This window comes from Leptonotus elevatus, chromosome 16 (genome assembly GCF_054856555.1).
Source record: "Leptonotus elevatus isolate MCC_2025b chromosome 16, RoL_Lele_1.0, whole genome shotgun sequence".
Taxonomy (NCBI): Eukaryota; Metazoa; Chordata; class Actinopteri; order Syngnathiformes; family Syngnathidae; genus Leptonotus; species Leptonotus elevatus.
The window spans coordinates 19,820,535-19,847,384 of NC_141254.1; the positions used below are offsets into that span (position 1 = coordinate 19,820,535).

The following is a 26,850-nucleotide window of genomic DNA, read 5'->3' on the forward strand; positions in this document are numbered from 1 at the left end:
CGTTTGCAACGCATTTCACTGCCTTTTATATTGTTTATGCTTTTTTTGGGGGGGGGGGGGGGGTAAATATTTAGCAATAGTGCGTTGGATTATTTGTATGATTAAAAATGTTTGAATAATAAATCACAAAATTATTGATTTAAGATCAAGTGTAAGGGTAAAAACGTATGTTCCGTAAATTGCTTGCAATTATTTTAGAACGTATTTCTGTTATTTACATGTAATAAAATAATAACATCAGAATGTAATTGTAATAATTACATTAGAGTTTTATAATTTTAGCTTTTATGTTTTTCTTCTCCAGAATGTTGTGTAATATTGTTAAAACACATTTATATCATATTTGATCATTTGTTTCATCATTTTGTTAAATAAATCATTCGAGAGACGGTGTCACAGTTTAAGCCGTCCGCCATTAAGCTCCTAACGTTGGTTCCGCTTTATTAAATAGCCTTCGATCCCACGGACTTTGTTCGATGCACCGACTCAATCATGCCTTGAAAGTAGCAAGACACAACTTTTATTATTTTCATGAACATGTCGCGGTTTGCTTGGACAAATCTTAAGCTGACTTCTGTCTTATTATTAATTTTCGTGTTGGGCTTTTGGCCGGTGACATCACAAGGTAAGTGACGGCTAGCTTAGCAGTTGCCCTGTTAGCAAAACATGATTCTTCGAATGGCAATTTCCAGTTCGCGTTTCTCCATAAAGATGTTGTTGTTTTTGTTTTTGTTTTTTTACAGGTTATTTATTACGACGTGAGTTGTAATGTACGTTAACATGTAACACTTTTAGCAATCTGTCGTCACTGGCCACAACATTAGGTACGCCGGATAGAGCTAAAGCCCTCCTTTCTACAAATATAATGCAAACACAATAATGACGACGTTGTTAAATGAAGGCTGGATTTTAATTTCAATGGGAATTTATGACAATTTGATTTGTACTTGCTTTGATAGGTTGGCAAGCTTTGCAGGAGCCTGATAACGATCCTGATAATTTTCTAACGCGTTTTCTTTCCCAGAGCATGATGAGCCCACGCTGTCGGAAGAGGAAGTGACGTCGCACTCCGAGGACGTCCCTGAATTTGCAGAGGGCGAGGACCCGAGGTTCCTCAAGCGTCAGTTCAAGACGGCCGAGATGGCCGACGCCTTGATGGGCAGCGAGGCCCCCATCCACCCGTCCGACATGGAGTCGCTCTTCCCCAAGAACGTCAAAGACTTCCAGTCGGGCTTCTCGCCGCCTTGCGACGACGGCGGAGAGTGTCCCGGCGCCGGCGCCGAGGAGGACGGCGCTGAGACGTCCCAGCGGGTAAGAGGACACATTCGTTTGGCTGTGGCCGTGGACCCGTTGTGAACATTGCGGTGGCTTAGGTGACGTTGGACATGGTCCACGCCCACTCGGCCGAGGAGAAGATGGGCGAGGCCGCCAAGACCTTCAAAGTCAACTGCGAGCAGAGGAACGGCAGCGACGTGGACACCTTGGCCGTCAACGTCCTTAATGCATCACAGGTGAGACACACCTTGACCGCACGCTCGGGAGATGAAGAGTGACGTCGGCGTTCCCCTCAGGACCTGATGGACTTCTTGAACGTCAACGGCAGCGAGTGCTCCGTGGTGCTGTTCTTCACGGCCTGGTGCCAGTTCTCGGCCGGCCTGGCGCCGCACTTCAACGCCCTGCCTCGGGTCTTTCCCGCCGTGCACTTCCTGGCCCTGGACGCCTCGCAGCACAGCAGGTAACCGTCACTGAGTCCGCCGCGTGGGTTCAGTGTCCACGAGAAGTCAGCTTGCAGTCAGTGTAGTTCCACTCGCATCCTGCGGGCGGTGGTAGTGTCACAAAATGACCACCGCGCATGTTCAGTTGATGATGAGAATAATAATAATAAATAATATGACAGCATACTGAAAAGACTTCTTTTGTTAGTCTGTCCACACGATTTGGGACGGTGGCGGTGCCCAACATCCTCCTCTTCCAAGGAGCCAAACCCATGGCTCGCTTCAACCACACCGAGCGAACCCTGGACACGCTGGCCTCCTTCGTCACCAACCAGACGGGTGAATAGCCAACGCGCGCACGTCCAAAAGTTGCGTGGAAAGTAATCACACCCGCCGCCGGCACGCGCGCGCTTGTTTTTTCCAAGGATTGGAGGCGGGGCCGGAGAGGAACGTGACGGCCGCCGACCGCCTGGGTCCCCTGGCCGGCGTGCCGGTCAGCAGCGTCGACTGGCTGCTGGTCTTCTCCGTGCTCTTCATCGCCGGATTCACCGCCTACGGGATCCTTCGCGCCGACAGCATCCGCTGGCTCGTTCCCGGACACGAGCACGAACATCAGGACTGACGCAAATGGAACGGCTTTCGTCAAGAACATTTGTATTAAAGGGCGCTGTGTTCAGGCGACGTTGGCAAATGCGTGAGGCCTCAAGTGACCCAAAAAACGGATTCAAGCGTCTCCTTGCACACTCGTACCAATTTCTTAAAACTACGAAATGCAAAAAACAACTGTTTCAGCCGGGTAACAAGATGGCGTCCGCGTGTCCTGTGACCAGTTGGTCACACTGTGATTGGTGGTCACATGACATACGGACGCCATCTTGTTACCCTGCACAAACGCACAATATACACGGCTCTGTCCGTTTTGAATCACTACTGCCACCTGTTGACAAAAATTGGCACTGCTCACTGTTCTTATTTTTTAACTGCACAATGTGCACATGACGTCACATTCGCAGGCAAATTCATACGGGAAATTCGAACGGGATCCACCCTGGAAACTTGGCCAGAGGCTTCAAGGACTACGTTTGTGAATAGCGCAAGTGAATGAATCGACTCATTCCAAGAGGTTTCGGTCATAAATGATTACAAAGGCTATTGTAAAGATGAAATATCTTCGTCAACAGCTGTTATCACGTGAGGGAGAAAATGCTGGTCACGTGACGTTTACCCAAATTTCTATTCAATTTCAGTTGCTTAATTGGAAAAAAAAGAGCGTGGGTTTGAATGTGACTATCTGCATCGTGGTCAACAATCCTCTGGATTTAGTCATTTCGTTTTTAAAGTCAGGCACGAAATCTGAAGCCAAATGTTGACTTTTAAGCGAGTTGTGTCATTTGACGACATACATGTGCATGATTATGTCAACGTCGTGAATGTGACGTTTAACTTGGCGTGGCGAAAGTGATCATTTGAATCAGGCAGTAGCGCGAACAGCTTGATTGCCGAGCGAGTCGATGAGTGCGCGTGACATTTTGCTCGGGAGGGTTCAGCGGGACTTGACGAGGAGCGGGACAAGCCACGGAGCTCGATCCGCAGCATGTCCTGGTTAATATTTAGCCCGGCAGCCGGCAGCCTTTGGCCCCGCGCTCTGCTCAGGCGAAGCGGCCTCGATCTGCCTCGCATCTCCAGGAAGTACTCAACTAAAATGGTGAGTAAACATCGCCATGTCGCGCGTATGCTTTGAATTGGTAGGAAGCGCGCGTCCGCGTGGCCATGCTGTGACGTATTACTTCCGACTGACCCCGGAGGTAAAAAGGCGTCGAAACGACGAAATCGTATGCGGTCGTGATGTAATGTAATAAAGGGGGGGGGGGGGGGGGGTGGTGTTGGAACGCGGCCATCGGGGGCCGGAAATGACGCTGACGTGTGAAAGTCGGAAGTCCGTGGCTCCCTTTTTTTTTTAATTAGCTCGCTTTTTTTCCTCCTTCACTTTATTAACATACACTTGTAGAGGATATAACGCCTGAACATGGCAGAATAAACAAATCTGGGGATTCTTGCACATTTTGTCACTTAAAATAAAAGAGGAGCGTTACGTCCAAAAATCCAAACAATAAATACTGCTTCATATTGGCACTTATTTTCCTTGCATATTTGCCACTTCTTCAAGCATACAAAAAACAACTTAATATCAGCCACAAATCCTTGAAAGGAGGGTTTACAGTTTTTCCACTTAGCACCATGAATATGATATTTGCCCATTAACAAAATAATATGAATTAAATCCCAAACAGAAAAGATCAAATCATCCATAAAGAAAATAACGTCATTCATACACCCAAGTTCTTATATCAGTCCAAAATCTTTGTCAAATAAAAACAAACGATCCAAAGTGTCTTCGTCATTTTGGTGTCGTGGCCTGTACAATCAGCATGTCATTCATGGTGTTTTCACGACTGCCGCCTAGTGGATCCATTGGGCGTCGCAGCCACAACATATCTTCCCAAGGATGTGAGCGTTTGTTTGACTTCTTGTCAAATGCGTTATCGTGCAGTCGTCTGACTCTCATTGGCTGACGCCGGCCGACCGGGACCAGCATGTGATGGAGCTGAGGGCCACGGGTTGGTTGGAGGTGGAGGACCGAGACGCCATCTTCAAGGAGCTTCACTTTAAAACCTTCAACCAGGTGAGGTCACAAAATCTACAATGGCAAATGGATCCTTTTTTTTGCTCCTGTTTTGAGACCGTAAAGGTACAACAAAGTGAAAAGGGATTTTATTTTTTAGAGAGATTTTTTTTCTTTATCATAAACGAGGTTTTATTTGAAGGCCGTATTTCCCAGCTCTTGTGTGAAGTGATGGAAAATTCCGCGTGGCCACTGTCATCCCCAGACTTAAACCCTATTGATAACCTGTGGAGCATTCTTAAAAGATTCATAAGGTGAGTGCTTTTACGGCAGCTCATTTAACGTTTATATTTGTCAACTTTATTGATCTTTTAGCAAAATGATCACAAGCACCGTATGCTTAACACGACCATCCAAATTAAAATTGTCATTCTCGCTCAACGTATGGAACGATTGCTATTCTGACGATTTGCCCTCGCGACATTTAAAGACACAAGAGAAACTAGCGCTATTGTCAAAACAAACAAACAAAAAACCACCCAAGTTGTTGTTGTCTACAATGAGTTGGGAGCGCTCAAGGCCACTTAGCGGACTTCCTCTAATCCCGCCGCTTGTTTTAGCCGTTGGGAAGCGTTCTGTTTTGGCCCTTTTTACACTTCCCCGCTTTTGAAGTGGGGGGGGGGCGGCCTCCCCCCGCGGACCGCCTCCTCCGCTCCCCTTACCACCGCGTGTCACCTTGCGTTAGGCTGACGCGAGCCAGGTGGCCCTTCCTTGCGCAAACAAATCTAATTGGTTAAAAAGTTTCATCTGGCCAGCGTTTATTAAAAAAAAAAAAGAAAAGAAAAAAAAGTCTGCTGTTGTCCCAGTCTGGACAAACGTTGGCAGAACTCATCGTGAAAGTCATTTTTCATCAGACATGCGGCGGCCTCGCTTTGGCCGCAAAACAAAAGAAGTTGTGATGAAAATGACAATTCCAATTTGGACCCGACGCACAGAAGCACAACATGGCTTCATCATTCGTCCCGCGGGCACATTATTCGCATGGAAACAGGAGTTTAGAACCTTTCAGACAACTTCCGCCCATCCCATTAAAAACAGAACCGCAGAAGGATGCGACGAGTCTTACAACTGTAAAGAGGACTTCTTTTCTTTTTTTTGGATTATTTTGTACAAAATAAAATAATACATTTTCTTAAGAAATATTAAGAAATGTTACATTTCCGTGTATAAAAGCAAACAATAAAAGTAGCACATTTCTATAAAAACTGGAGCCAGATTCTATTTGGGATGACCTCAGAAAGGATTTTGTTTTTCTGAGGTACTTCCTCTGGTGGCCTGTAGGTGGCGTTAGAACTGCACTCCCCTCATCAAAGTGAAGCGTTTCCAGCTGGACTTGCGCTTGTCGGCCCACTTGATTTTCCTTTGATGAGAGCGAGTGGAAAGTGTCCGTCGGTCCGTCGGTCGGTCGTCCGTCGGTCGCCCGTCGGTCGGTCGGGCGATCGCTCCCGCCACTAGCCCACTTTTCCTCATCAGGCTCGCCAGGATCCGAGAGGCGGCGTCCGCTCCCTTTGGAAAGATGCTGGCCTCTTTTTTCATGTGACTTTTTCAAATGTGTGTTTATGCGCTGATGTTGTTTACGGATGCCAACATCTGCTTCGCATTTGGCCGCGACGGTTCTGTTTGGAGCGGACACGCAAACGCTACTGCGTGTATGTATGGAAGAAGATGCCTTGCTTTTGTTTTGTTTTTGTTTTTTAAAATCTGAAAGCCAGAAGAAATGCTGGCGGTTTGATGTTCCTTAACAAGCAAGCCTCTTTTTCTTGGAATCACTTTCATTATTATTCTTTCAGGAAAGTTTGAAAAATCATCAGTTGTCGGAACGCGTCTATTAGGAGAAGACGCACGAAAATGGAGAGCAAGTCTGCCATTTGGGTTTGCAGCAGCCATTTTGGGTCCAATTATTTGAAGTGCTTTGTAAAAATTCATCCCCTGCCACCAAACTGGGCGGACATGTTTAGCATAAGAGGATGCACAAAAAAGTCTCAAGGACCCGTGGCCAGAATGGAGCAGCAAGGCATCCATGTTGGCTCAAAGCAGCCGTTTAGGGCTAACGAGACGACGTCGAACGCCGTCCATCGTCCTCCGTCAACCAGGAAGTAGCTTGCGCGCCAATCAGCGGATGAAGACTCGGGACTTTTGTCAACAGTTGGTCCTTGGCTGAGGTATCGCCAGCTGGAAGCTTCTGGAAGGACAAATGAGACGTAAGAGGCGCGGTCTCCGTCATCCGCCTCATTGGCCGCCGCCGTTCAAGTCCGTCCAAGGGGGGCGTGGCCACGCGCTAACCGTCGGGTGCGTCATAGGCGTCCTGACAAGAATGCTGGTGTGTGTGCGTGCGCACGGCCCGGCGAGGCGAGGCGCAATCTGCATGCACTTAGTCCTGGCAAGGCGGAGCGGGCGCTCGTCTTAAGCCCCCTTTTGGACGGCGCGGCGGCGGAAAGCCGATCTGTAAATAACAGACATGTGTTCCATCCAGGCGGCGGCCGCGGTCGGAGCGTCTCATCCCGGTTTGTGTGACAATCACGCCGTAATAGCTGCAAAATGGCCGACGGGGAGGCGGGGCTGACTGGTGTGGTTCTGATTATTGGAGGCGGGGGCCTGCGCAGCGTCATGTCAAATCATGTGATTGTGACAGCGCCGCCGCCAAGGGAGGAGGCGGCCGCTGTTTTGGGCACCTTCTTTGTGACGAGCTTCTTCAGGTTCGTGATTGGCTGAAATGACGTCGTCCGTTCCCACAAGCTCGCCGTCTCTCTCCTCGTGTGGCTTTTTCGTTTTCTTTTCTTTTTTGAGGAGCAATTTTTGGCAGGTTAATTTATAACATTTTGGCACCATCTCAAAAGTTGATTCTCCGTTTTGTTCCTGAGGCGTAAATTGCGACAGGAAATTTCAATGTAACGCTTATTTTACGAGTATTTGTTCCAAGAGCGAAGACTAATTTGTCAGAAGAAAAAATGGATTGGGCTTCGTATCGCGATACGACAGCGCGCAATTCTCGAACGGATTCGATATGCGGCCGAATCCAATTTTAAGTCTGACGTTTCAGATAAATAAATACATTTTCATACAAATCTTAATGTGTACATGAACACGTTTCCTGATGAGTACTTTGTAAATTTGAGTTAAAAAAATCGCAACAATCAATTTATGTATTTGTATCGGGATGAATCGAATCGTGACCTCTGAATCGTGATTCGGAGGGAATCGCCAGATCCGACACAATTCGAACCCCTGTTCGTCATCTTACAAGAAAAAAGGTTGCAAAGTTCAGAGTTATTTGAACACCTTCTCAAAATATTGCTGCGACTGATCATTCTCTAACAAATAGGATTGTAGTGAAAAAAACAAAACATCTGTCTTGCGATTGGCTCGCGAGCACTTCCGGGTGTGGTCCGCGTTCCGCCCAAAGTCAGCCGCGATTGGCCGTCGCAGGAAAAGCCCAAATTGCCGGCTAGACAAAGCATGGACTGGTGGAGTCCTTGACCCCTGTTGACACGTGGGGGGGGGGGGGGTGCTAGTGGGCTGCCCCCCACCCGCCCCCCACCCATCAGCAGCACTTGGCCGCCATCGTGTCCCACCACCCCCGTCCGTCCCTGACTGCCCCCGAGGGAGAAGGCCGACGTCTGGCGACCTGTCTGGACATTCGATTCCCAATCATTTGTACTTTGGGATTAGCGGACCCCGCCCACTTTAGCGCTCACACCCAAACTTCATTTTTGTCTCCCAGATTGTCTTCTTCTCGTCAGGGTTCATGTTACGTCCGCTTGGTCTTCTTCTTTCCTTTCACATTCCACCGTCCTCTCAACCTGAGCTGCGTGCTCACCTGTACCTCAATGTTGGCTTACACCTGTTAAAGGACAAAATGTGTTTTTTTTAATCATCATAATCAATCATGACTACAATGAGCTAACATTGTTCCAAATGTTAGTGCTAAGTGCGTTAGCAGTTTCGCTAAAGCCAAAAAGAGGCAAAACGTGGAATCGTTTTGTGTTGACAAGCTAGCTAGCTGCTAGCTAGCTAGCTGCTAGCTAGCTAGCAGCTAGCGTTGAACTCCATTGATCAGAAGCGCAACAAGGACCTTATCCGCAAATGCTTTTACATAATCAAGCAATGTTCCCAACTGAAGCCATTAAGATCCAAATGTGCTATAAAAGTATTTTTTATTGTAATAATGGTCCAAGTTTAAAACTATCCTAGTGAGGATAATTAGTTAAATTTTAAAATGTTTATCGTAATAGCGGTCCAAGTCCCCGTGTTGCTAGGGTAAAGGTTTGCTAATGCTAACAACATTAGCATTTCCGCCAAGGACGAGGACAAGAAGCAAACAACGCTCCAAAAGCCATCAGGCTTGTTTAGTTTTTTCCTTTCTTGTTTTGTTTTCTTTTTCCTTTCCCCGCGCACGGCAGGAAACGAAGCCCTCGGTCCGAGTTGAGCGAGGACAACAGCTGACACGGCGCCGACACAAAGCAGACCCCCTCGGACGGCAAATTGGTGGCAGCCGGGTCAAGTTGCAGGAATATGGCAATTACTTGAATTGATGGGCGGGGCTTGATAAGCAATTGGACGCTGGGGTCGCCTTACGCCCTGGGACTGGACCGCTCGGGCACTCGGGACTTTGGACTCCAACTGGAACCAAATGAAGCCGCCTAACTCAATTTCCTGTGCCAGTAATGCCGTTTGCTCATGTCAGGTGGGCACGAGGCTGTCGTGTCAACAATGGCCTTTCAGTTGATCTAATTAGGCGGGAGGAAGTGTTTAGGGGCTTAATTGAGATTGCAGTGGGAAATTGCTCCGAAATGGGCCCGGCCGGCCTTTCCTCGCCGCGCGGGCCAATGACGAGGGATTTGGCTCGAGACTTTGGAGGTAATTACAAGAAGCGTAATGGCCGCTTGCGTCCTGATTGGGAGCGCGAGCGCCACATGCCAAGCGCCAAATAGGAAGCGTGTGTGCGCGCGCGCGAGCGCGAGCGCGGGCGCTCATGGCCGCCATTTCCTGCGTGTGCGCGTGTCGCCAGTTGTGCGAGAGAGAGAAAAAGCAACAGACATTTTTTTTATGTTAACTTCTTTCAAATGTTTGAACCTTTTTGGGGGACTTTGCACTTCATTTTTACTCATTTGTACATATTTTAGTTTTTAATTTTGTTGCAAACATTTCTCAATGCGGTTTCTTCCACTGATGCATGAAATTGAATTCGTATTTTTAGAATTTTACATTTCAAGGTTCACCAAACAAAATAAGCAAATATATGCTGTCCAAAATTAAATCACTTTGAATTTAACGCCCCACAAGAAGGCAAAATCACAAACAAATGGAAAAAAAAAAGAGGATTTAAAAGACGATGTGAAATTGCAAAAAGTGGAGCTTGCTGAATATTTGAGGGCTTTTGTTTTCAGGCGTTCGGCTTCATGTCACGTGTGGCGCTGCAGGCCGAGAAGATGAACCATCACCCCGAGTGGTTCAACACTTACAACAAGGTGACAGCAAGGCAGCAACACTTTGCTAAAGGCACAAATAATCGCAACATCACAATCGGAGTCCTGCTCAGCAGTCGTCGGTGCAAAACTGCGGCAGTTTGACACGTTGGCGAATCATCAATTGTGTCTTTCAAAAAAGTGTCCAATGAGGTTTTAGACATCAAAAGTACTTCAGGTTTCGGTGTGGCTGGAAAAGTGGATACTTGGAAACAAGTGGCATCAAACGTTGCTGTTCAAAAGAATTCATTCTTAGACGATCGCAAACTGGAAGAAAAGTTTGCACGAACCAGAATCGCAAATCCGGAAAACGAGCAAGAATGTTGGGCATCAAAGTTCACATGACAAAAATAATAAATGAAATGGATGGAAATGCTGTTGCTGTCCAATGAAAAGTGTCCCTGCGCGTGCGTGTGCTTGTGTGTGCGTGCGTGTCAGGTGCACATCACGTTGACGACGCACGACTGCGGCGGGCTGTCCAAGCGAGACATCAAGATGGCCACGTTTATTGATAAGGTCGCTCTGAACATGTAAGTTCAAATATTTTGCATGCATAAATTGTCGCTGTGCGACGTTTGCTGTGTTTGTGTCCAGTTTGTGTTGGCCGCCATTGACATTCGTTTCCCGTTAGCAGCGTTAGCATTCCTCATTATGCTTGTGCAAATAAATGCGATGTCATTATTATTCGTGTCTGACGAAAACACTTTTTTCAGCGTGTAAGCCAATCACAAACCTCCAAACGATGGTGGGAAAAAATGCATTGGAAAGATTTTGCAGAGCTTTATTTCTTTTCGTATTTTTCAATGGAATAAATATAATGAAACAAACTTACGTTAATTATTTTATTTTATTATTTGTCTTTTTTTTGTCAATTAGAAACCTTAAGGGCATTCTGGGAAAACGTGCACTAAAATTACTTTGCAGATCAACACATAGCTTTATCCATTTACCCTTGTATATTTTTTTAAAGCCAACATGAAATATATATATATATATATAATTAATAATAATAATGAAATTGGATTTCTGCTTTTTTTTCTATTATGAATTTATTTCTCTATTTTGGGAGTCAGAAACCTGAAGAAAGTCATTTGGGGTGAAGGTGACTTTGGGCGACCGCATAGTCTTCACTTTCGTGAGCTCACGCCTTTGATTTGACTCAATCATAATGGACGTTTTTTTGTTGCTTATCTTGATGCAAGTGAAAACGCGTCCTTCATGATTTTTGGCCCATTCAAGCTTCTGTATGCGGGCGACCGCATAGCTTTATTGTGAGCCTGCAGTTCTCTGGGTTCGTTTTCGGGTTTTGTGTGTGTGGGGGGGGGGGGGGGTGATTTGATTTACATTTGATTGTGTCCCAACCCTGATTGAGTCGGCACCACAAGAAGACAAGCCCAAGAAAAGAAGAAGAAGCCACATCAGCAATTCTCGGCTCCAAAGAGAGCTCGTCTGACAAGAGGTCTCACTTGGAGTAAAGTCTGAAAACCGGCTTGCTTGACTGACTTTTTTTTTTTTTTGGGTTGGGGAGGGCAATATGACTGAAAAGTCATATTTCTTAAAAGGCTAAATAGTCCTGAATATCATCGCAAAACGTATGATGTCATACTTATTTAATTGAAAACATGTTTTTCACTCGATGATGTGTTTTAATTTCCAACCCATGAATTCAAATGGAATTGCATGTGACGTCATTCGTGTATTAACGTGTGATTTCTTGACGTGTATTCTTGTCGTCTTTCTGTACCGAGCGCAGAATCTTTGTGGCGGACCAGCGTTCACTCATTGTGGACACGCTGTGTGCACGTCAACTTCTTTCCTCGGCCGCGCGCGCGCACGCACGCCCGCACGCACGCCCGCACACGGTCCGATTGCAGCCGCGTTGGACTCTTGCAACGATTGCGTCTGGATTCCACTTGGCAATATTTCCGAATCGTTCTTCAGTCCCACAAAGCCGCGGCAGCATTTTGCAAGCTGTCAAGTGCAAAGCAACAGGTGGCGCTATAATGCCCGGTTGTAACGCAAAGGCACCAAAATGGGATTGTTGAATCTATGAGTTTATTTAAATTTCGTTTGAACTTAAATTCTTTTGTTTGCTCTTTTCCATTTGATCTTTATTTTATTGATTGGATTGTGTGACTCCCCACGCTGAGCTTTCGCGCATTGAGGTCATGTGACCCCGTGAGTTGAAAAGCCCCGCCCCTTTGCCATTTGAAGCCTCCAGAAACCCGCTGGCACCTTTTGTCAGCCGAAACAAGCAAAGGTAAGACAGCTCATCTTTCGCCAGTTCACCTCCTCCGTGTTTTATTGGCGGCCATTTTGTACAAGGACACAAAATGGACGCGATTGAACAATTTGGATGAATTGCAGCATAACTTGTCACAAGCAATATTATGCTAACACCTGTTTTGTTTTGTTTTTACTGACTAGCGAATGTGCTACAGTGCTAACATGTGGTTAGAGCGTGTGAGCAGTTTGCTTAAGATTTTGCTCTTGTGGTTGGTTGGACGGCGGCCATTTTAATTGCCATTTGGCTCAGTTTTATTTTAGAAAAAAAAAACAGGAAATAAAAGCTGTCTACATGCTAGCTTGCTCTGTCAAAGATGCTAACGTGTAAAATGGGCCACTCAAAGTATGCAAAGTAAATGTCTGTCATCAAATGGACTTAATTAATGCGAGACAAATGAAGGATGGCAAAAAAGAGGCGACAAACACGAGGTGACGTTTAGGTCGACTTCAAATCAGCAACTTTTTCAGTGGCGTTTGCTGGAATAAGATGTGAGACAAATGAGATCATCAACTTTGCAAGGCATTCTTCTAAAGACTTTTGTAGAAATGTACTTTTGATACTAAAACGAGCATTATGGAGAATGAAGGAATCGAAGAGTCGGCCTGCTGAAGTGGCAGATTTCTCAATGGAGTTTGGCGTAGGACAGGGGTGTCAAAGTCCGGTCCTGGAGGGCCCGAGCGAGTCCTGCATGTTGTCCAGGTTTCCCACGTTCAACACAGCTGGTTGATATTTCAGCTCATCGGCAACTTCTGCATAATCATTGAATCAGGTGTGTTGGAGTCGAGAAACCTGGAAAACATGCGGGACGCACTCGGGCCCTCGAGGACGGCGTCTTTCTTGACACTTGGCCGGCGGGGGAAATCCTCATTGGGACCCGTGTTCTGTTGGGCTCTGGGCCAGCGGAGGTCACCGGCACTGCCAGGCAGGCAACCTGTTGCTAGCTTGTAGCTTCAAACAATCATCATCATCATCATCATCATCATCATCACCCGCAATAGGAGCGTTTGATTACAGGCTGTAAATGACACGTTCGGAGTCGAACCCAGCCCAAACAGCCGCTACTGTGCCCGCGTGCACTTGGGCTTTTCAAACTGTGACGTCGGCAGAACACAAGTCGCGAGTTGCTGTCGTCATCGCGATTCTGAATCTTCACGGAACCCGCTTTTGAATCGCGGGTCCCTTTTCGAGTTGCGCGTGAATGGAAATGATTGATTGAAGGTGGAAACGCGAGCAGGTGCGAGAGACGCGCGTAAAGGAAATAAAGGATTTGGTGTTTTGTGGCTGATCTGATTTAAGATGAAGATTTTCTTCAGTTGCGTTTGTCTTAAATGTACGAGTTTTGTGGGCAAGCGTCGTCGTCGTCGTGGTGGTTTTTTCTTCTTCTTTAGTTTTCCCAAAGTGCGGCAAGCGATGCCCCCCCCCCTCCGCGTGGGTGCCCCCCCCTCCTCGTGGGTGCCCCCCCCCCCCGTGGGTGCCCCCACCGCGCCCAGGCAAAGAATGTGACGCAAGCCGGCTGCTTTTCCACTGTTGGGACTTGTTGGGAAGCGCACAGAAGCCTTTTTGCAAACATTCACGTTTGACACACGAACAATAATACCAATAATATTGCACATAACTTGAACAGACAGAATTTGCTCCTATAGCTACAGTGCGTGTTAGTGCACGTGATGCCTAAATGTTGTCTTTCATAAGAAACACATTTGAAAAGGAATTAAAATGTTTATAAAATTAAATAAATGTGGGGGAACAATACACCAATAAAACAAAAAGTCCCCTTTAAAAAAAACATTTTTCTCACTGAAGCAATTCAAATGAAACTGGAGAAAGATTTTTGCATTTTCTTACATGTCGACCTCCAAAAGTCATTACAGAATTCATTCCGTGAACTAAAAATACATAATTTTGTTCCATTTTGTATACGCTCACTGTAAAGAATGGTGTACAATTTGCAGTAAATCATTGGCAAAAAAAAGTTGCCGAACTAATGCATAATCTGAGTGGATTTCTGTAACAATCTATGCCATCATATTACTGTAATTTTTAGTGACAAATACAGTATTTCATTATTTTATTATTATTATTCTATTCTATTCTATTCTAAAAGATGTGACTACGAATACAGTACTGACATTTATATTCAGAAAACAATGAAATGCTGCTGCTGTAAGCAGCAGTTGACAGATTTTACAATTCGCTGCAGGAAAATTATTTACTGTAAATTCGACCGTCAATTCTTTAGTGTGACGTGACGTCACTAAATATGAAGTGACGTTCATAATCCGAGTTTTTAATTCAATAATAAACCTTCAAATGAGCATAAAATGTCTTTTTATTATATTTATAATGCGTGCCTAATCCTGACTTCCACCTTATCAGCTAAAGCACACAATCGATATCAGTCCAGCGCTGATAGGCTTTCAATCACTCATTGATTAGATGACTTGACGAACTCGTCGCAAATACCGGAAATAACCCGAACCCTGTTTTACATTTCAAAAAGATGGACGCGATCGTATCGAATGCAAATAGTGAACGTTTTTCAACAAAACACAACAATTGTTTGAAACATTTTCGCGACTTGTACAACATTTTTTTCCGCTTTCTGGATGAAAAAAAAAAGCACACACACGGAAGCTTGTCTATTATTTTTTAAATTGAAGCTTTTCCCCCCGTTTCAATTCCTCTACAGAACAAACAAGCACATCAAACGACAAATATTCATATCTATTTACATGTTGTATGTACACGTAACAAGTCTTCAACTGCAAACAGACAAACGGGTCACATGACGAGTGGTCGCGCGCGGGACAGCCCAAACCCAAACCCAAGCCCAACCTCAAGCCCAAACCCAACTCCAAGCCGGGCGGGGTCAGCTGTTGTACTGGCAGGCGTTGAGTCCCGACCCGGGACTCTGCAGGCCCCCGTAGCCGAACGTGGGGTGGTGCTGCTTGGACTTGAGTCTGAGCGTGGCCAAACCCGGGTTGCACGTTTCCCGGTAGACGCCGTACGGCGAAGCGGGCGCACCGTACGGGCAGGCGGCCGACGGCATGCCGGCGTTGAGGCCGGGCGGGTTGAGGTTGCCGATGTTGTTGAGGCCCGGGGGCGCGCCCATGGCGGCCGGCATGGCGGCCTGCATGCTCATGCCCGAAATGGCCGCCGGCGACGACGAGAACATGGACACGGACTGCGACGTGAGCGGGCCCATGGAGTTGAAGAAGGGGAAGTTCTTGGCGGCCAGCGGCGCCGGGCCGTGCAGGCTTTTGTTGGTCCAGTTGTTGTAGGTGTAGGCGGCCGCCGCCGCCGGGTACATGTCGTCGTAGGGCTGCATCAGGCCGCTGAACTGCGGCAGGTAAGCGTTCTTGCAAAGGTCCATCTGCTGGTTCCGCTCGCGCTTCCGCCACTTGGCGCGGCGGTTCTTGAACCAAACCTGGAACGGAGCAACGCGTCACAAATGGCGGAGGCGCCCGGATGACGGCGTCTCGCGTCTCGCGAAGGGGCTCCTTGTGCGCGCCACTTTATTAGGCACACCGGCTGCCGGGCGACGGAGGCCCAAAAGGCACATTTTGACATCACCGACGCACAAAAAAACGTCGCATTTTCGAATGCGCGTGCGAGTGCTGACGTCAAAATTAATGCATGCAAATGTCTAATTATGCCATCTAAAAAAAAGAGTCATTTCATTAGGTACACATGCCAACTAAAAATGTTGTTATTTTAACAGACATTTTATTTACGGGCTACATACCTTGAAAATGGCTTATTGGTCACTTTATTAGGCACACCTTGCCAATAGAATGTTAATGTGCTTTACAGAAAATATTGAGGAATTATTTCTATTATTGTTGTTCGTGACGCAACTTTTCTTTACTTGTTTCTGGGCTACCTCATTTTTTGGCGGTAAAATCTATAGATGAAAAAACTGTACACGTTTATATTTACTTCATCTAAATAAAATTAAATAAAAACGTGACAACATATATTTAATGCATGAGTGCACGACTATAAATGTCAATATGTGGGCAGGCAACAATTCAAATGCGCCTGCCAATACATTGAAATATATGAATTTATTTCTCCCCAGTTTGAGGTTGTGGGACTGAAAAGCAGATGGCCACTTTTTGGACCTTTTTTTTTTCTTCTTCTTCTCCAACCAATAAATCAGCAACCAAACATCAGTATATGTTCGCATCAGCAGTTAATTACACAAAGTGATGTGCTGACGAAAACATAATTATTTATTAGTCTTCCCCCTCTGTCTTAAAAAATAAATCAGTATGAGGTGCATGTTAAGAAAAGCTTTTTACATTCTTATTCACTTGAACTATCTTTGTATTTTTGTGACATTTTATTCGACCGAAAAGCAATTTGTGCAGACTTATGTCATTTGTGGAAAAACAAACAAAACATTTTGACCACGATCAAAATGTGTGTTATTGTCGAGTCAAAATAAGAAAGACTAAAAGCACAATTGAAGCTGCTGCAGCTGCTGCCAATTCAAACTTGTTCGGACTTTCCAGAAAAAAACAAGACAACAAGCAAAAGGAGAAAAGCGAATTGCGCGAAGTCCAAACGCTCATTTTTAATTATGATTTGAATGAGCAAGCTTGTCTCTTTGTGCTGACGTCATAAAAATGTCACAATGTCAAATAAATCCCAACTGTTGAGGCAAGATGTGAAATATATGATGGCATTTATGCATCTTTAAAAATAAATTCCGTATTGGTGGCCAAAGGTGTACCTAATAAAATGACCGTAACACAGTTGCCTTTTGTATTTCTGTTTCAGCACGACCCCCCCCCCCCCCTTCTTTTTTATTGTCTGTGAATGCCATAAACTATTTTTATGGTTTGCTGACAGACATATGCAGGCCACATTGGACAAACGTTCGCTCGTTTTATGCAGCAAGACTTTTAGTTCGGCTTATGAATTGTCTTTGGGGCGTTATAGAATCAATATGGTTGGCAAAACATCCGCAACAACGAAAGGAATGTTTTCATATCATATATTTTAGCCCCAAAGTGCATTCAAATGACTCTTGAATGAATGCACCTTTTCCTATATTATGATTTATTCTTGCAAAGAATACCGCAAAATGAGTGCATGATATTTGATGTGTATTTGTCTTTAAGTTATGTGCCTTATTGTTAAATGATGGCTAAATATTCCTTTCAAAATTCGTCTTTTTGAACTTTTACGCACGTTTTATGTTGAATGCTTTTCCCTCCAAATTACTTCATGTTCAACTTGTAAGTTGGTTGTGATTTGTTTTGATCAATATTGCTCTCAAAAAGGTCTCAAATGACGTCATTTGGAACCTTTACGCACCCACAAATGAGTTTGCAATATTTCGCTTTATGTTAAATCCTCTTGGAGCAAATATGACTCCTAAAATACGCAACTTTAATTTCACGCACGCCGCCAACACATTTCTTGTTTGGGAAAATCGTGTTGTTTTTGTTTTAAGTTAACAGCTTGAGCGTTCAATAGAATCCATGTTTTTTTGTTTCCCACTTGAAAAATCTGCCATCAAACACTTCCAATGTAATATTTAGAAATATTCCGCACAAGACGTCATTTGGAATCTTACTTCCGCGCACGACCCGACACGTGTTTATTGAAATGACATTTTTCGAATGAAGCGCTTCGGGTTTCTGATGAACGCGCAACCCTCGGACCCGGCTCCGTTTTTGCTCGCTCACCCTGACTCTGGCCTCGGTGAGGTTGGTCCAGACGGCGATCTCCTCGCGCGTGCTCATGTCCGGGTAGCGGTTCCGCTGGAAGGTGGCCTCGAGCTCCTGCAGCTGCTGGCTGGTGAAGTGCGTGCGCTGCCGCCGCTGCTTCTTCTTCTTGGGGTCGTCGGCGCCGGCGTCTTCGCCGCGCAGCGACGTCGCGCGCCCCTTCTCCGCTGCGGCCGGGACGGCGGCGTGAAAGGCGCAAAGGACGTCAGACAATCGCGACAAAAAGCAAACTAAATGCCAGCGGCCCGACTTCTTTTTTTCTTCTTCTCTTGCTCTTATGTCACACAAATCAAAAGTGCAAATGTGAACGTCGTCGGGCAAACCTTTACAATAAAAACAACAACAGTTTTAAGGTGGATTTACAAAAAAAGTCACTTTATTCCTTGTTTAAAAAATCTATTTTTGAGTTTTGCATGTAAGCCAATAAATGTTAATTAATGGAGAAAACGCATCTCTTAAATTAAAATCAAACATTGAATTATTGGTCCAGTTTCGTGTCGTCAACACGTGCAAAGGTGAATTTAGAGGGACTGTACTGAACTCCTCTTTACAATAATAAAGGCCTTGACAATTGTGATATTAATAGTAAAGGAATATTTGGATGCATGTCGGCTTGCAGTTTTGAACTTGGTTTATTTTGAAGGCTGATGTAAAATCAAAAATCAAAACTATTTATTTTGTATTACAAGAAAATGTGAAAGCATAAACATATACATATTTATATATATATTTGGGAAAATATAACTACATTTGTTTGAATGTAGTTTCTTTATGGAGAAACTATACACTAAAAAGTAAAATGGCAGTTGTTAAAAAAAAAGATTAGTGCAAATTCAAGAAGTGAATCCTGCATTCATGTTTGCATGATTTCATTTCTTATTTTTGATTTGGATGCAAACTAAAAAAACGAACGACTGTTCCCTAAACGCCAAATTCATGGCTTCTTTTTTTGCTGCCTCCAAAACGGTGCAAACACATTTTCTCTTTTCATCTCCTTCGTCTTATTTTTGAAATGTGCATTTTGCCATGAAATGCATTTGAATGCCTTTTTCAAGCACTTTTCATATGTTTGCTTTTATGCAGCCCATCTTGAATATTCGCAAACTATGGCCACAAAAAGTGTGGGCATTTTTAAATAGCAACACTTTGCTAAGAAGTTTTGAAAATGTACGCACGATTTTCCCCAAATTCAAACAAATGGATGTATTTTGTTGAAAACACTTGACGATATACTTGATCGTTAATCCGGAACTTGTCATCAAATTGCACAAAAGTTGAATGAAATGTGCTGTAAGCAAATTTGTCATTATTTTTAATAGCACGGCTGAGCTAACATGGCGGATGCGGAATAACAACGTCTCTATTTTGCCCAAATGATCCCGGCCTCCGTCAATTGGTCAACTTTCCCGCACGCAAATCGGGTCCCACGAACCCGTCACTGCTCGCGTACCTGCCAAGTCGGCGTCCGAAGATTCGCTGCTCGAGGGTTCTAAAGTCGTCCCTGCTCGAGCGGCCTTGTTGATGTTGGCGCTTCTGGGCTGCAAGTGGAACGCGGGGCCCACGTCGCGTGACGCCGGCGCAGGCGGGGGAGGAGGATCCGGGTTCGGGCTCGGGTTCGGGTTGGGGTTGGCGTTGGGGTTGGCGTGGGCCCGCGCCACGGCCGCGGCCTCGGAGAGTCTCTCCAAATTCATGACACCTTGGAGGAGATTAGAAGGAGGGATGCAGAGAAGTCAGTCCTGCGACGCATTCGCTGCGCGTGGGTCCGAGGAAGCGACGCGCAGGCAAGTCCACGCCGAAGCGGACGCGCGCGCCGACATGGGAAAGAAAGGAGAGACAAACAAAACGAAACGGCTCCGCTCTAGTCCCCAAAACCAAGAAGAAGAAGCAAAAAGGTTCAAATTGGGATCCAGCTCCTTCCAGCACGCGAGTCGCGAGTCGCGAGTCGTGAGTCGCGACCACATTGAAGGAGAAGAAGGTCGAGGTCCGCTTGCGTGGGACCCAATTCGCGCAGCCCCGCCCACGCTTGAGCCTGCCCCCAGCGTGACGTCACCAAACGAGACCTAAACGCTTGCAACGTGCAAATCAGCAACTTCCCCCCCCAAGTTATTTTTTAAAGTGGCGTGGAACAAAAACACGCCCACGCAACGTCTCGGGACAAAAAAAAAGAAAAGAAAAGAAAAGAAAGAGGATTCGCCCGCAGAATCCACATGAAAAACTTTGTCATTCCGATGCAAGCATTTTTTTTTCTATGTTAGTGCAGGCATGTTTGTAATGTGTGCAGAGAGCAAAAGTGCACGCACCCACAAAAGTGCACGGCCGCTATATTAAAAGCGCGTATGTGCTGAGCTGAGCAAACATTTGCCATCCAAACGGGCCTGCCCGGTTAGCTTTCCGCATTCAAGCTACACGAACGCATCAGATGAGCCTGGGCGCGTGCGCGTGCGCGGGCGCAGCTCTTATCGCCTTCCCAGTTGACCTTTTTGTCCAACGAGTCAACAATCAGCTCCAATAAATGTCAACAGGGTCAAGGCCCGTCTTTTTCCAATTTTATTAGCCGTCATTGAATGCGTCACGTGCTTACGTTCAACAAAATCAACTCTCAAAACGGTTGAGTGAAAAAGAAGACAAACTTTTCGGGTTAAATGAACAAGCCACACTCTTAAACCCAACTTTTGTTCAAGATTGGACCGACCCGCTACTGCTACTGACTTTGCGTTGTTTTGTAGAACCCAACTCTTTTAAAGAGTGTGATAACAAAACAACACAATAAGGTTAAAAAAAAAAGAATGGAAAATCCATCATCCCCTACTTGGATACATTCTATTGTATTTTGATAAAATTGCGTTTTCATCCGAGTGGCCAAATGTCCGAGTTTAGTGACGGCACCACTAGTTCGGTAGCGAGCATCAACTTTAATGATCGGAATTTAAATGTTAATTCAAAGTGTTGTGTGTCTTCCTTTTTCATGGATGTTTTATAGTATACGTGATTTGTTTTTTTGTTTTCTGTTCTCGTAATTGTTATTTTACGGGAATCATCCCCTCTTTCTTTCTTTCTTTCTTTCTTTCTTTCTTTCCTTTTTTAATTTTTCTTTTTTTTACCGCTTCCAAATCTCGTTTGAGGAAAGATGAGCATCTGAAGTGTTTCTTTTCCGACTCACTCACTCACTCACACTTCACGTAATCAAAGCACGCTTGAACGCAACATTTACTTGTGCCAATCAGTTACGGCGTGTCATTTCCATCCTTGTCCTATTTTACCCCACTGTCCTTGAATGCACCGGCACCCCAATAGCGCGTATTTGATGACAACACGTGTTGTTGTTTCTTTATTGATTAGCGTGTGACGTCAAGATTTCACGTCTCAGTGCCATATTTTATCGAGTGGTCCTTGAATGCACCTCCTTAGATGTTGTTTTTACAACTTTTTACGAGTGCGTTGAACTCATCGTGACCTGCTGTTTGTACAAGTAATCCCAGACTTGAGCTGGGATATATTTTGTTTTATTGAACGGTCACTGAATGCAACGTTACCACATGACCCGAGTCATCGTCTCTTAATGCCTTTCACTACTATTTGGACCGTTTTTATCGGCCGAACATGAACGCGTCGCGTCAGATGGTGTCTTTCATTAAAAAAAGAAGAAGTCATTTTATGACTTTGAACTCATTGTCACCTGCTGCTTTGAGCTGGGATAAATCTGATTTCGTTGGACGGTCAGCGAACGCATCATTTACACCTGACTCCCAGTGTTGAATTTCAACTGATGTATTGACATGTGACAGTGGAAGTAGGTCATTGAAGGCACCTTCTGCTACTTTTTTTTATGACATTGAACTCGCCGTGCCTTTAAAAAATCATAATAATAATGGAATAAAAACCGCAATTTGATTGAACGGTCTGTGAATGCAACGTGGCTTCCCATTTGACCTGGTGTTGATCAAATAAACGTCTATAGATTCGTCTAACACGGTCACTGAACGCACCACCGCCATCTCCGCCATGGCGTCAAGTGGCGTTTGAGTGTCCTGTTGATTAGCAATAGTAAATGCAGGAAGGTTTATATATTTTACCCGTCGAATTCCGAGTCGTGCAGTTTTTTTTGATGGCGTTCGAGTTGACATTTTCAAGTAGAACTTGAACTTAATTGATGGCAAATTGCGGCCTTTTGTCACGATGCTCGTTCATGTTGGTCGTGCACAACAGCCTGCATGCACCACTTTCCGAATAGTGACAGTTCACTCGTCCAGACCATTTAGCGCGTGCGTGTGTGCGCGCGCGCGCGGCAGGTCGTCGTGCAGCGACTGGGAATCCCAGTGTGGGATTGTCGTCGGCGCCACGACGACTCTTGTAAGACTCTTTTTTTTTTGACATGCGATCCAAGCAGTCGGACCGGAAAAGTCCCCCGAAGGCCTTTCAATGCAAGACGAGCTGTCAGCAATCACTCTGACCCCCCCACGCCAACCCAATATATATGTCTGATGACGTCTTACATTTCTCATTAAGGACTTGAACTCTCGAGATTAGCAGTCGATTAGTTTGATGATATTTTTGTCGTGTCTGGATGATGGCACTTTTGGATTTGATCCAAATGCGTGAATTTGACGTCATATGAGGGCGGTGGTTCCTTTTTCATAAATATTTTCATGATGTGAAAATAGAGGCCGCAGCTGAAATATTCCTTTGGAATGCTTCGCGATGCGTAAAGCGCAATTACGCAATCCGCCGTAAAGCTCAAATATCCGATTCAATTGAAGTGCGTTGCTTTTTCATCCGAAGGCCACAGATGACGTCTTTGAGGAGCACTTGCACTTGAATGAATCGCCTCATTAGAGCCTCCTCCTGCTCGTCCCGGCGGGCGGGAATCGTGCAGGGTTGCCACGATGTGTTGATGCAGGCTGATCGATGGACGCTAAAGTCAACAAACGGTCAACCGCCTTCGCGCTCCCGCGTCGCACTTCGCGCGTGACGGATGCCTCGAAAAAGCCTTTCCATCCGCCACCGGCGGGTTAAAGGTCGCCGCTGCGTACATTTTGTCTGCAGGCCCAGAAGTGGAAAAAAAGAGACAAAACAAGAGCGAGAAGCACTCGGCTGAAAGTGGAGCTCGCTTGGCGCGTAACAGGAGAAGGACACACCTGATTATCACCTTGGCGATAAGCGTTTTTTTGGTTTGGTTTCTTATTGAAACCTTAACCGACAACCTGACCGAAAAACTCCATGAGCGCCAAACTGAGAGGAAAATCATGTAAAGATGCCACAAAATGCTGATTGTATTTTGTATTGCATGCAGTTCCGGTTGCTGTGTACTTTTTGGGGGTGTTCTTATAAATTTGAAAGAATATTATATTTGGTTTCTTGTATTTAACCGTGTAAAACATTTGATTAAAACATAACCCATTTTGGGGAAAACAATAATGGACCGATCCGCTATATGACACAATTTATTTCTCTAATTGATTCATTTATTTCTTCTTTTTTTTTTTTTTTTAAACAAACAAATGGACCGATTATTTTGGGGTTGATTTTTACAAACCCGCGCAATGGCGCAGTTTTGTGCAAAACAACTCAAGGGTCTCGGTTCATTTTGGACCCAATTGTTTTTAGAGAGAACGCAAACTCTCAAACTTTAGTTGCACCCGATTCATATATTGAATAAAACTCCCCGAGGCTTTTGCAATTCAAAGTTAGATTTTCTTTGCTAAATACGCATTTGAAAATGTACAGAAATCCATTCTGCAGTGAAACGCAAACCGAGCCACGCATTAGCAAAAGTGTCATCGCAAGAGTGACAAATGCGTTTTGAATGAGCGCAAAAGATCGGCGAGAATGAAGTGAAAAGAAAACTTTGGGCTGGTCGTCGTGTCACATTTTCGCGCGCGTCAGCGTCTTCAATGGATTCATTGTGGAAAGCTGCTGACTCGACATGCGACTGCATCGAATTGTCATTTGTCAAGCGACGCGCTCGGCAGTTACCTGCACGCGCGCATGAGATGACATTCTTGGACGCATTCAGTTCCATCATCCAGCGTCAGGCTGGAAAACAAGCAAACAAAAGCAGAAAGACACGTTGGAAGCAATGAATAAGAAGACAACATTTCAACTGTTTAATCAATTCTATGGGATGGGGGGGGGGGGGCAAAAAAGAAAGAAAGAAGCCTGTTTAAGTTGTGTGTAACGATGCACAAATTGTCCCGAAATGTTACACGGATAATATTGGTGGGTGCTGATATTATATATATATATATATATATATATATATATATATATATATATATATATATATATATATATATATATATATATATATATATATATATATATATATATATATATATATATATATAATTTTAATTTTATTAATTATTTTTTTTATTAAAATGACGTACAAAAATTGCCAGAAATTCCAAGGGAGTTTTGCGCGCACACACACACACCCACCCACACACACACACACACACACACACACACACAATTTCAGCCACAGCCAAAGATCTCTGAAGTTTAAGAAGATGCTCCACTGCTGCATCATTCTTCAGAGAATTTAAACGGACTAAAATACACATTAGGAAAAAAAAGTATTTCTCCAGTTTATAATGGAGGCAATGTAGCACGTGTTAATATCTTTTGTCCTTACCGGTTGTGTTCTCCCAGCAGAAAGGTTAGCGGGGGAAAAAGATTTAAAAAAAGATCTCAGCCTTCCCCCATGTGCGTAAAATCCAGAAGGTGGTGCGTTCACGTACATCGACTTGTTTGCTTTGGAGCGTCTGCAGCGGCTCGTGGCTTTTTTTGGAGCAGCGCGCCCTCGTCGTGCAGTGACGTCATAACCCCCCCCAACACACGCACTACCCCACCCCCTCGCGCCATCACCTCCACGTTCCTCATCTCAGAAACATTTCATCCATTCAATGGAAAAAAGTGGAAAAATGTGGAAAAAAGTAGAAAAAAGTGGAAAAAAGCACATTTGCCAATATTTCCACCTGCTGAATTAAGAATTTGAAAATGATCTCACATGGAAAGTTAGGATTTACTTTAGCACTTTTTCCAGCTTTAAATGAATTCAAATAAACAACGTTTAATCGCTACCATCTTTAATTTGGCGGCTTTTTCTTACTGAGTAATTATAATCGCAATAATTCGTTTTGCTGCTAATTAATAATGTCTGTGTTATTCAAAGAAAATGGATTAAAAATGACCAGATTGTCTAAAATCGTTTTTGCATAATTGGGGAATTGCGCTGTCTGTTTATTACAAGTAATTATATATGAAATCATTTGTGGATGTGAAAATGTCTATTAAAAAAAAAAAAAGAAGTCATTGAATGAAAACACGTCAATGTTTACATCAGATACCAACAAAATGTCAAAAGTGAATAAAAACATTCAATTATTGACTCTAATTTTGATCATTTTTTTCTCTTGTTTTGTCTGAAGCTGCAGGTCGCGTTTGTATTATTTAGCAGACTCAAATATTGTACCTCAATAAACAAACAAAAACATCTTTGAAATGGACGCAACCGAAATGTCGATAAAAGTCAACAGGATGAAGACGACGTGAATCCTGCCAATGGATGCTCTTTTTTCTTCTTCTCACCGTTGACTACTTGTGAGGCCTGCATTACTACTAAATACCCCCCCCCCCCCCCTTCACCCCCCCCCCAACACACACAGAGGTAATTAGCAGGCAGCTGCAATAGTGCGATTACTCAACGAGTGGCTACAGGAGTTAAGTACTACCCTGAAGGTGAGGCCTACTCGTCTGTCCTCTGTGCAAATAGGTGAAGGGATTATTCGGCCCTTTAGCGCCAGTGTGGGTGGGGGTGTCGGTGTGGGTGGGGGGGGGGCATCGTGTGTGTCAATAATTGTTGGCAAACAACAACAGCCAAACAAAAGCCTTCCAGCCAAAAATAAACCCACAAAAATTGCATAACACCGTAACAATGACCATGAGAAAACCTCATAGAAGTCCTTTATCCATGAGGAGACTGCGGGCGCTGTGGAGTAGAAAACTTGTGAGCCAACCCTATGCTAATGTTAGCATTTGATTTGAGCTTTGTGGTGGACAGTCAACTTCAAAACAGGAAACAGTGCCTTGTAAGGAGACTCATTTGATCCGAGAGGAGACTTTGGGCCCTGCAAAGTGGAGACTGTGGATTAAAATACCATAAGATGACGTTAGCACTGCAGCAATTTCTATTTTTCTTTTCTTTCGTCTTTGGGAAAACCATGCAACAACTCAGGCAAAGAGCTTGATCGGGAGACATTTTATCCGAAAGGAGACTGCGGGCTGCTGCAAATAGTACTGTGAGAAACTCTGAAATACATGCTGTATTGAAAGACAAAGATTCTGACAGCAAACATCATCAATCGTGGATCAGAGTCTTGTATGCAGGGACGTTTTATCTGAGAGGAGACTATGGGCAGCGGCAGCCAAGTCGAGACTGTTTAGCATAATGCTGCAAGCTAATGTGAGAATGCATGTCTTCATTGTTATCATTTCTAGACTTGAAAAGCCGCAGCGATAAGCTAACAAGCAAGCAAAATGGAGGAAAACAAGAACCTCCTTATGACTCATTCTATCCAAGAGGAGACGGTGGACCACTGCAGCCAAGTGGAGACTGTGGGCTACACTGCAAGCGAACTGTAAGTTAACGCCACATTGAATGTATCAGCAACAGCCAGATGCTAGCAAATAACAACAGTAAGGAGACCGATTTTATCCAAGAAAGTACTCGAGTAAAAGTAGACACACTGATTTAAGTAAAAGTAAGTAAACGTTCAGACTTTGAAATGTATTGAAGTAAGAAAAGAAGTGAAATTGCTGTCAATTCTATCAAATACAAATCAATCGGTGCGATGCAAAATAACACAAAAAGTACGACACCTGAAAAAGGAAAGTAGTCAGAGAGAAAACGGAGCCTAAGAATGGAGGTTTCGGGCTTGAAGGTTTTCACTTCCTGTAACGT

General features: G+C 44.6%; 3 protein-coding genes and 1 long non-coding RNA gene across 6 annotated transcripts in view; 3 read left to right on the top strand and 1 right to left on the bottom strand.

Annotated features, from left to right (window-relative positions):
• Window positions 1-433: 433 nt before the first annotated feature.
• On the top strand, window positions 434-2,408 carry txndc15 (thioredoxin domain containing 15). The gene is made up of 6 exons (XM_086099103.1): window positions 434-625; window positions 1,025-1,311; window positions 1,374-1,511; window positions 1,572-1,735; window positions 1,924-2,054; window positions 2,141-2,408. Exons 1-6 carry the CDS (start codon window positions 532-534, stop codon window positions 2,335-2,337), a joined length of 1,011 nt encoding a protein of 336 aa, XP_085955229.1. The 5' UTR covers window positions 434-531; the 3' UTR covers window positions 2,338-2,408.
• Window positions 2,409-2,585: 177 nt separating this feature from the next.
• Window positions 2,586-10,700, top strand: LOC147161305 (pterin-4-alpha-carbinolamine dehydratase 2). Of its 3 annotated transcripts, XM_086099105.1 has the most exons (5): window positions 2,587-3,420; window positions 4,267-4,398; window positions 9,786-9,866; window positions 10,302-10,393; window positions 10,577-10,700. In XM_086099105.1, exons 1-5 carry the CDS (start codon window positions 3,310-3,312, stop codon window positions 10,581-10,583), a joined length of 423 nt encoding a protein of 140 aa, XP_085955231.1. In that variant the 5' UTR covers window positions 2,587-3,309; the 3' UTR covers window positions 10,584-10,700. The 3 variants fall into 3 exon arrangements, with proteins under 3 accessions (XP_085955230.1, XP_085955231.1, XP_085955232.1); XM_086099106.1 differs by having other exon boundaries at window positions 2,589-3,420; window positions 10,302-10,700; XM_086099104.1 differs by lacking the exons at window positions 10,302-10,393; window positions 10,577-10,700 and having other exon boundaries at window positions 2,586-3,420; window positions 9,786-10,261.
• Window positions 10,701-11,256: 556 nt separating this feature from the next.
• Window positions 11,257-26,850, top strand: part of LOC147161306 (uncharacterized) — a 54,657-nt gene continuing 39,063 nt past the window's right edge. The window contains exons 1-2 of the long non-coding RNA XR_015097389.1: window positions 11,257-12,123; window positions 26,388-26,527. This is a non-coding gene — a long non-coding RNA (uncharacterized LOC147161306). The remainder of the gene's footprint in view (window positions 12,124-26,387; window positions 26,528-26,850) is intronic.
• On the bottom strand, window positions 14,462-24,622 carry pitx1 (paired-like homeodomain 1). The gene is made up of 5 exons (XM_086099133.1): window positions 24,523-24,622; window positions 23,862-23,921; window positions 19,339-19,584; window positions 17,850-18,055; window positions 14,462-15,577 (listed from the first exon to the last, which is right to left on the bottom strand). Exons 2-5 carry the CDS (start codon window positions 23,908-23,910, stop codon window positions 15,020-15,022), a joined length of 1,059 nt encoding a protein of 352 aa, XP_085955259.1. The 5' UTR covers window positions 23,911-23,921; window positions 24,523-24,622; the 3' UTR covers window positions 14,462-15,019.

Excerpts from the sequence above, each read along its gene's own strand:
- pitx1 (XM_086099133.1), bottom strand. The coding sequence starts at position 23,910 with ATGATGGAACTGAATGCGTCCAAGAATGTCATCTCATGCGCGCGTGCA. Across the intron at positions 18,056-19,338 it reads TTCGGACGCCGACTTGGCAG|CGGAGAAGGGGCGCGCGACG; the intron begins GTACGCGAGCAG and ends TCCCGGCCGCAG. Across the intron at positions 15,578-17,849 it reads TCACCGAGGCCAGAGTCAGG|GTTTGGTTCAAGAACCGCCG; the intron begins GTGAGCGAGCAA and ends GCTCCGTTCCAG.
- txndc15 (XM_086099103.1), top strand. The coding sequence starts at position 532 with ATGAACATGTCGCGGTTTGCTTGGACAAATCTTAAGCTGACTTCTGTC. Across the intron at positions 626-1,024 it reads TTGGCCGGTGACATCACAAG|AGCATGATGAGCCCACGCTG; the intron begins GTAAGTGACGGC and ends TTTCTTTCCCAG. Across the intron at positions 2,055-2,140 it reads CTTCGTCACCAACCAGACGG|GATTGGAGGCGGGGCCGGAG; the intron begins GTGAATAGCCAA and ends GTTTTTTCCAAG.
- LOC147161305 (XM_086099104.1), top strand. The coding sequence starts at position 3,310 with ATGTCCTGGTTAATATTTAGCCCGGCAGCCGGCAGCCTTTGGCCCCGC. Across the intron at positions 3,421-4,266 it reads GGAAGTACTCAACTAAAATG|TCGTCTGACTCTCATTGGCT; the intron begins GTGAGTAAACAT and ends GTTATCGTGCAG. Across the intron at positions 4,399-9,785 it reads ACTTTAAAACCTTCAACCAG|GCGTTCGGCTTCATGTCACG; the intron begins GTGAGGTCACAA and ends TTTTGTTTTCAG.